The sequence below is a fragment of the Octopus bimaculoides genome, chromosome 12 (genome assembly GCF_046866305.1).
Source record: "Octopus bimaculoides isolate indiv1 chromosome 12, ASM4686630v1, whole genome shotgun sequence".
In the NCBI taxonomy this organism is placed as follows: domain Eukaryota; kingdom Metazoa; phylum Mollusca; class Cephalopoda; order Octopoda; family Octopodidae; genus Octopus; species Octopus bimaculoides.
The window spans coordinates 65,188,611-65,198,610 of NC_142939.1; the positions used below are offsets into that span (position 1 = coordinate 65,188,611).

The window sequence follows — 10,000 nt, forward strand, 5'->3', positions numbered from 1 at the left end:
AACCAATTAGCATCATAATCAAGTGTGTTATTTTCTAACCTGGGCACCAAACCGTTAATCCGTTAAGCGTTAATTAACGAAGTTGACATTTTCGTTAACGATTTAACTCTTTAGTTAACTTTGGAAGTCATTATCGGACTAATTAACTTCCGTTTCATTTAACTTCTGTTAACTCAAGTCAACTTGAGTTAATTTCCGTTAACTTCAATTGAATTGTTAATGAATTTTTGTAGTTTTGGCACATTTTAAAGGTGTTTTTTTTTTTTGGTGGTTTTAGAACAGAAACTGATGTTTTGTTTTTTTCTATAATAGAAATTACTGTTAACGGTTTATCGATAACTTCCGTTACATTTTTAACGAATTAACTGATTAACGGTTATCGAAGTTAACTTTTTGTTAACAGTTTAATGTTTAACAAAGTTAACTTTTCGATTAACGGTGCCCACCTTAGGTTATTTAAACCAATTATAAAGTTTACTCAATCAAAAATTTTAGCCAATTAGAGACTTAGAATGTGAGCCATGTTCTAGCGATTCAAGACAACATTGCTTTATTTTCTTTTTGTTGTCACCGACAGCTTATAGGCATGATGTCACGTTTTACCTTGCTCACTACACTTAGCTCTTGCACCTAGTTAGATTCGTCCCTGACTTGGTCTACACAGAATGACTTCCACCATTTTAAAATCACGCACGTTATGAAATTATTTTCTTAACCTTTGGTAAAGTATCTGCTTGATTACATTAGATGTTACAATACATTATTCCATTCATTTTGTAAAAGAAAAAACATACGTATGTACATATTCATGACAAAGTTATCCAACATATATTACAAGAATTTGTAATATATGAAAATACATGTATACAGTTTTCGATAACGTTTACTACAACGCGTTATTCAGTTCACCGCCTTAGAACATTTGAAATATTGAAAAGAAAATGAGAATGAATAGTGCAGCAGCTGGATGCTATCATTCAGTGTTACTCAACCATGAAGGGGGTCGTGCACCACCCGTTTTCATCAAATACAAGCTCAAACTGGTAAAGTCACGATTCTCTACTAAATTTGTTAACTAAATCTGTTGCTTAAATCGTTTTATTCGATACCAAAGACAATGGTGGTCTTCTCAATGAGCATTCCACAATAATACCTTCTCAATGGAGTCTTCCACAATACTATACTCCTCAATGATGCTTTCTACATTGAGGGAATTCAAACAATTACACCTTACACAATGACACCCTTCAAAATAATGCTCTCCACAGTGATGTTTTTCACAGTGGTGCACTCTATAATGGGTCATCTACAGTAATACCCTCTACAACAGTGTCACCACCCCGGTGCCTTCCACAATGGTGTATTTCTCAGTGGTGTCCTCCACAATGGATAACCCACAACAGTGTCTTTCACAATTAATTTTCTTCCATGGTGCTTCACACAACGACGTCCTCCATAAAGGGGTCCTCAATTTGATGATCTTCACAACGATGTCTTTTACAACAGTACCATGTCATTAAGAATTAAAAAATTAAAAAAACAACAATATCCTGTTACTGTTAAACTTGTTGTATCCCTACTGAAAGATTCTGACTGTGTGTGGTGTGTAAAGGATCGCCTCACTCTAACGAGTTTCGTTCGTTTATAAGCTACTGATTACGACCAACAAGTAATTGTTGGCATGAAGAATAGAATGCGTGAATGAATGAAATGGAATGACTTATCTGAGAATCGTGCTTGCATTATAGAATTAGATCACCGAGCACTTACACTACTGTACGAAGAATAAATACTAGTCAAAACGAAAAAGAGAACACGAGAAGCAACACACCCAAAATACACCTACCTATATAAGGAATCTCGTCTGAATTGGCTGGAAGTGTTTGGTTGACGACTAATAAGAACACTGACAACGAGAGGAGAACTGTTACACCTATGGAAACTTTCTCTCCGGAACTCGGTGGTAATAGGAAACCCAGGAGAGATATACTACTAATTAAAAGACAGGGAAATATGAAGCTAAGGATGTGGAAAAATGGTTTCCGTTCGAGTGAAATAACATATATTAGCTCACTGCTCACACCACTGGCGTGTTTCACCTCATTTCTGATTGCTTTAAGACGGACGAGAGCCCACTCTGAGTTCTGTACGTAATTCGATGTGTCTCCAGTTGTTGATGCTGGATAAAGGTCCAGTTCATTAACAAGGTATGCCCACGATGAAAAAGTCATATTGCAGAACTGTTTGTCGAAAGGGAAATTCTTGGTCTGTAGCATACAGGAGCTTTTGACGACCGATGGGAAACGGTAATACATAGTTCCATTGGAAGATATTCTAACATTGTAATATTCCAGGATCCCTTTCAGAACATAATCCACACTGAAATACATAAAATAAAAAAATAAAAAAATTATTTACGTAAGAATAGCATCTCAGGTGTACTGAAATGCTGTGTGACATACACATATATCTACATCTTCATCTAACAATGAGGGTGTAGTAACGCCTTGTCTCGTGCGCATGCGTAGTCATCAATATCCAAGTTTGGCGCCCTGATTCTTTCTCTTTTCTCGCCGGCCGACGACGATGGCAGACGTCCAACAGCGGAGCTCTCGAACATGTCAGCACCAGAGCTTCACAAATAACTGCTGCCTATTTTCACCATAAATAAATATTGTTGTGTTGATAGTTCGGAGTCAGCGTTACGTTGTTTATCAGGTCGAGTAGCCCATCCTGCTCAAAAGGTCCCTGAATAAGGTTTGTTTTAGGATGCTGAGTAAAACACCCATGTTTCCAAAGGTGAATTATTCAAAACCCAAAGAATTCCTCTCAACACATGGCTATGATGTTCCCCCACTACTTCTGCTCATGATCAGAGATGCACATATCGCCAGCCACCAAGGGACATGCTCAACTGGTTAAGGTCAAACAACTGACAAGCAAATCTGTAGTATTAAGCAGAATATTTGCTGTAGCCCATCTTTTATACCAAGACAAAACAATGTACATGAATGAGAACCCAGGTTCGAAATTTCCCCACGACACCTGATGAAGGCTGGAGGGTATATCAGCCGAAATGTGTTAACAACAAACAAGATGAGGACAAATATCCGTCAAATGTAAATAATGTTCACAAAATTTATTTTTGCTGATGCACACCACTATTAAAAGTTACCCACTGAATCTTTTTTTCTCCTTGCATTTTATTTTTTGCTAGGCATGATATTTGATTTACTTGTTGAGATCGTAAAGACTGTATGTATAATTACAGATGAAGCGTCTTTTCAAGATGATAGGTATTTGGTGATCAAACAAGAATGATTTGGGTTTATACAGCATCATCATCGTTAAAACAACTGCAACAAAAACTCGCATTAGTAGTAGGAGCTGTCTTTGAATATTAGTAATACTAGAAGCATTGTGTTTTTAGCAAAGAACTGCTCGGGGTCACCATTTTAGTGAAGGAAGTCGCTAATGAAGATGTCAACACTTTAATGACTGTACTCGGTCATTAATTCAATGACTGTATTATACCTCTGGTACGATAAGTGACAACAAACACTTCTATCAGTGCGTGAACAACTTCATATCTAAGGTTTTATTCAGATGTGTAACAAACGAATTCATACTGTGAGTACACAATGTTCAATCAGGTTATCTGGAATTGAAGCTTAAGATTATGAACCTCATGTTCCACGATGACAGTGAGAAAATAGGAGGAATTTAAAGTACAAAAATTATTTTCAGACAGGCACTAGGTGAAGAATACTATAGCGAGTCGTTGGTAGGAAAGAATATCAAATCCTTATACCTGGCTCTCTCTCTCCGATGTTGACCTCGCTGCGTCTTAATAAAGAAGAGATCAATTCAATTGGAATTCGCTCTTAAGTAGGCGATATTGCTTCTAACACCCTCCTGTGTGTGGTTTAGCAGTTACGCCTTGTATGCTAGCAAAGGGTGGTGGGAGCTAAACTCTGTTGCTTGGAATGTTCTAGAACATTCGATAGGGGAGATAACTGTAGTTGACTCCCAGCTAATATTTTGCCAACGAAAGAACTTGTTTCAAATAGCATTGCCTACATGTTTAACTTTTCAACATTAAGGTTACTCTATCAAATGTAATGTTTATTTATTCACATTGTTTTGATACACTATTTCGTAGTTTCAAGATTTCGATGATATAAATATTTATTTTTGAACGATATTGTATGGTTGGTGTGAGAGGTCGGATCTGGCCAGTTTGAACACAAAACAGGTAGAATATTTTGGCCAGAAACGACTAGGTTAAATGATAAAGGGTTAAAACAGAGGACTACTTACTTCTCGTAGAGCGCAATATCAGGAATCCAAACCTCTTTGTTGGACACAAGTATTTGGTCGATTCCTTCAAAATCAGTCTTATTCCAGCTCAGTCTACAATCTCTCCATTGCTACAGCAATACAAAAACAAAGTCCCTTTACATTTCTATCACAACTAGAATGGATCTGAACAGCCGTGTTGTGGGAGTGTAGTGTATGAGTTTTGTGTTATTGTGTCGCTTATCTTTAGACCTTGTATGTGTTATGAGAATTATTGTGTGTGTGTGTTCCCAATTGTGTTGTGAGAGGGTCTTGTGCTGTGTTTTGAGAGGCATTTGTGCTGTGCTGTAAGAGGGCTTTGTGCTGTGTTGTGCGAGGGATTGTGCTGTGTTGTGCGATGGTCTTGTGTGCTGTGTTGTGAAAGGGTGTTGTGCTGTGTTGTCAGAGCGTCTTGTGTTGCGTTGTGAGAGGAACTTGTTCTGTGTTTTGAGAGTGACTTGCGCTGTGTTGTGAGAGGGATTTGTGCTGTGTTGTGAGAGGGTGTTGTGCTGCGTTGTGAGAGGGTGTTGTGCTGTGTTGTGAGAGGGTTTTGCATTGAGTTATCATGATCCTTGTGTTGTGTTGTATGTCAGCCTTGTTTTGTGTTCTGCGTGAGTCCTAAATTACGTTCTGTGTGGGCTTTGTATTGTGCTGAGTTGTATGTGGGTTGAAGTGGCTAGGGGATTCAGCTCATCATCGCAAGGTTGTGAGTTCGATTTCCAGCGGCGCGTCGTGCCTTTGAGCAAGACACCTTATTTCACATTACTCCTTTAGTAGAAAGTGGGTTATACATCTTTAGATTGTATACCTGACTTTCTACTATAAAATTAAAGAAATTGACGGAACGCTGAACTCCAGACTAAACAACTTAAACAACATTTATTTACTTGGTAAAACATACAAATCTTTAGTTATACATCTTTAGAGGTGAGAATAACGAGCTGTCGAGTATAAGACCGAAAGATGTAGAGACAGCTTAAACACACGTCCTTGCTCAATCGCTGGCCAGCGAGAAAGAGAATGAATTGAGCGGGAAACGCTTGCTTGTTTAATTTTACGCATGCGTAAGACTACGCATGCGCAGGCGTTACTACACTCCCATCCACTCAGCTGGCAAAAATGAGTTGTACCTGTATTTCAAAGGGCCAACCTTGTTACATTCTGTGTCATGCTGAATCTCCCTGAGAACTATGTTAAGGATACACGTATCTGTGGAGTGCTCAGTCACTTGCACATTAATTCCACCAGCAGGCTGTTCCGTTGATCGGATCAACTGAAACACTCTTCGTCGTAACCGTTGTATGTTGGCCTTGTGTTGTGTGTGAGCTTTGCGCTGCATTATGTGTAGGCCTTGTGTTGCACTGAGTGTGGACTTTGCGCTATGCTGTATGTGAGACTTGAACATGAAGCCTGTGTGTGTTTAGGAGGTTTGTTGGACATGATATGGTGTTGTATGTGTGCATGGAAACGTTTCAATTTACAGAGATATGAAGATTAATGTTTACATACCATTCTTATCCAGATGCTCGTATGAAGGATTTGTAGGCTATCATTCTATGGGTTTTAAGACGAAAAATAGCAATAAAAAAAGGGAAAAACAACGATTAGAAATAGTTTACTATCTCGGTAATTATCTGATTCTGTCTCATTTTCTTTCCTTCTTTCTTTCTTTCTTTCTTTCCTTCTTTCTTTCTTTCATTCATTCATTCTTTGTTTCTCTCTCCCCTCTCTCTCTCTCTCTCTCTCTCTCTTTCTCTCTCTCTCTCTCTCTCTCTCTCTTTTTCTCACACACACACACATACATACACACACACACGGAGACATATGGTTTCGGGTTCAGTCTCACTGCGTGACACCTCAAAGTTAGTGCCTTCCACTATAGTCTTGGGCCAACCAATGACTTCTGAGTGAATTTGATACACAGAAATTATATAGAAGGCCCTCATTTCCAGGCGCAGGAGTGGCTGTGTGGTAAGTAGCTTGCTTACCAACTACATGGTTCCGGGTTCAGCTCCACTGCGTGGCACCTTGGGCATGTGTCTTCTACTATATCTTCTACTATAGCCTCGGGCTGACCAAAACCTTGTGAGTGAATTTGGTAGACGGAAACTGAAAGAAGCTTGTCATGTCTGTGTTTGTCCCTCCATAATCGCTTGACAGCCAACGTTGGTGTGTTTACATCCCTTGTAACTTAGCGGTTCAGCAAAAGTGACTGATAGAATAAGTACTAGGCTTACAAAGAATAAGTCCTGAGATCGATTTGCTCGACTAAAGACGGTACTCCAGCATGGCCACAATCAAATGACTGAAACAAATAAAAGAATAAAAGAGTGTGTGTGTGTTTTTGTTTGTCTCCCCAACGCTTGACAACAACAGGTGTTGGTTTGTTTACGTTCCCGTAATTTAGTGGATCGGCAAAGAGATGGTCGAACATAAGTCAGATTTATAAAGGTACATCAGCATGACTGCAACTCTATGATTAAAACAAGTAAAAGTTTAAAGATAAAAATGACATACATACATACTACGAACGTACACACACACACACACATACATACATACACACACACACACACATGTATATATATATATATATATATATATATATATATACATACACATACATATATAGATACGCGCGCGCGCGCACACATACACACACACACATAAGCATACACACATGCACAGTTGCACGTCGTTTTGGATTTGTTTCACAAGACTTTTCTTTTTATATGAAACCGTGTGTTGAAATGAATAGTTATATTTCTGAGCTAATAAACCCCATAAACGCACTCATGATTATTATTTAATGGAAGCACATGGCTCTGTGGTTAGAGCATTGGGCACACAATCATGAGGTAGTGAGTTCGATTCCTGGACTGGGCTGTGTGTTGTGTTCTTGAGCAAGACACTTTATTTCACATTGCTCCACTTCACTAAGCTGTAGAAATGAGTTGCGACATCACTGGTGCCAAGCTATATCAGCCTTTGCCTTTCCCTTGGATAACATTGGTGGCATGGAAGAGGAGGCTGATATGCATGGGTGACTGTTGGTTTTCCATAAACAACCTTGCCCAGACTTGTGCCTCAGAGGGTAACTTCCTAGGTGCAATCCCATGATTATTCATCACTGAAGGGGTTCTTCACCCTTTTTAACTCTATTATCATTTAATTTAACAGATACATTAAATATAATCTAGAGATTACATTATCTCTAGAGATAATCTAGAGATTTCCACCCCTATATATATATATATATATATATATATATATATATATATATATGTATATATATATATATGCACCTATACATACATACATACAACATATGCAGACACACACACGTACGTATGCACATACATGTACATATATATATTCATAAGTGCATATATATATATTTCATCATCATTGTTGTTTAACATCTGCTTTCCATGCTGGCATGGGTTGGACAGTTTGACTGAGGACTGGCGAACCAGAAGGCTGCACCAGGCTCCAATCTGATCTGGCAGAGTTTCTACTGCTGGATGCCCTTCCTAACACCAACCACCCCAAGAGTGTAGTGGGTGCTTTTACGTGTCACCGGCACGAGGGCCAGTCAGGTGGTAACGGCAACAACCACACTCAAATGGTGTTTTTTTATGTGCCACCTGCACAGGAGCCAGTCCGGTGGCACTGGCAACGACCACGCTCGAATGTTGTGATGGACAATTAATTGAGACTTGAATGAATGTCGTGGTAGAATGGTAAAAAAATACTAAATTCACTTACCCATACTTTCATTTCATTTCCACCCCTAATTTTTTTTAGATCAAATCTTTCCCAAGGGCCATCAAAAAAGTAGCTACAATAGCGTTTGGAACAAATCAACAACATTCCAGGCTATAAATCCGTGACCTTGTGCCAAAATTAGTTAAAATTAGTATTTGAAAGAGATTGGATATAAATTGAAAATATTTAGGGGCTGAAAAGTCATGAATAAAAATGAAATATTTTTGAATACGTTACCAAATCAATGATCTGTCTCAGTGCCAGATTTAGGGTTATGTTGACCGAAGAATTGCCACAGTGGGGCCGGAGATAATATTGGTAGTTAGTAAAGATGTGTTTTCTTAGTGCTAAGCGAGCTTTTTGAAGTTTTGTGATGGCTGTAAGTTGAAGAAATAAAAAGGAGAAAAAAAATTCAATGAGTTTTAAGAGAAACAGGAAAACAATGATAGATTTTTAAAATTTGTGACACGTAAGAGTGAAATTGGAATTATGGATTTGGGACAAATGGTTGATTCATGACTATCATTGTTGTTAGGGCAACTGAGCAGCATTTCATATGCCTTGACATTGTGAGTTCAATTGCTACTGAGGTTAACTTTGCCTTTCATCCTTTCGGGGTCGATAAAAATAAGTACCAGTGAAACACTGGGGTCGATGTTATCCACTAACAGCAGCCCCTCAAACTTCAGGCCTTGTGCTTTTAGTAGAAAGGATTATCATCGTTATTATCATTAAGGCAGTGAGCTTCCAGAATTGCTTGGTTCTTTACGTTCTGAGCATACATACACACATACATACACATACACATACATACATACATACACACATACATACATACACACATACATACATACATACATATATACATACATATTACATACATACATACATATTACATACATACATGCATACATACACACATACATACATACCTATACACACACATACATACATACACACATACATACATACATACATACATACATACATACAAAATCTCTGAAGAGGCCTAGCGAATCATGCATGTACCCCCATTACATCATTTTCATCTACTAATTACTCCAGCATACGGTAGCTATAGAGATAGAATGGGGCATGCCAATGCTAGGCCGAAACAGCTGTAAGATTTTGTCCCTTCTCCAATTACTAAATGTCCTTTAAATTTGAAATCTTAATTGTTGATATGACATGGTATGTCATAAGTGTCTGCAAGTTGCTGAGTACCTCATATTCCCCTCCATCTTCTAATTGCTATACATATATATATACATATATACACACATACACACACACACACACACACACACACACACATGCACATATATATATATATGTTATTGTGAGGATATAGATTCCTCTTAAAAGGGATGTTTACATCCAAGCTTTTCTGGTTTAATCCTATACCTCAATGGAATTTGCAGGAGTCCAGTTTTACTTGGTAATAAAATTATAAAGTAACCATTAGCACCAACAATTACGAATTATTAACTTAGAAAATAATCCTTTTAATTAATATAAATTATATTATCTTTTCATGTTCTCCCAATTAATAATACAAATTAAAAGAAATAGATTTACTTACTGTTAACCATAATAGAAAAATAATATATATGCAAATTTAATGGTTCCTTTGTTTCGACCATGTTCACACACACACACACACACACACACAAATAAGAACAAAAAACACATCCACATATAACGGTTTCTTTTGTTTCACATGCACTCATAAATATACGAATGATGAAATATTTAGTCTGTTGAGTAACACTCAATCAATCAAGATGTAATTTCTATTTGTGCCAATTTTTCACCCTGGGGAAATATTTACTTTGCAATTTTTCAAAATGCAATTTTAATTTATAAACTTGTAATTTGAATGAGAGTAAATATG

The 10,000-nt window shown here is 37.6% G+C and overlaps 1 protein-coding gene across 2 annotated transcripts in view; it reads right to left on the reverse strand.

Moving 5' to 3' along the window:
- Positions 1-10,000, reverse strand: part of LOC106881026 (neuronal acetylcholine receptor subunit alpha-10) — a 16,851-nt gene that overhangs the window by 4,710 nt on the left and 2,141 nt on the right. For both annotated transcript variants that reach the window (XM_014931211.3, XM_014931212.3), the window contains exons 2-5: positions 8,344-8,483; positions 5,848-5,892; positions 4,321-4,430; positions 1,847-2,379 (exon numbers count right to left, since the gene is read on the reverse strand). In XM_014931211.3, coding sequence (XP_014786697.1) covers positions 1,847-2,379; positions 4,321-4,430; positions 5,848-5,892; positions 8,344-8,483 — 828 coding nt within the window. The remainder of the gene's footprint in view (positions 1-1,846; positions 2,380-4,320; positions 4,431-5,847; positions 5,893-8,343; positions 8,484-10,000) is intronic.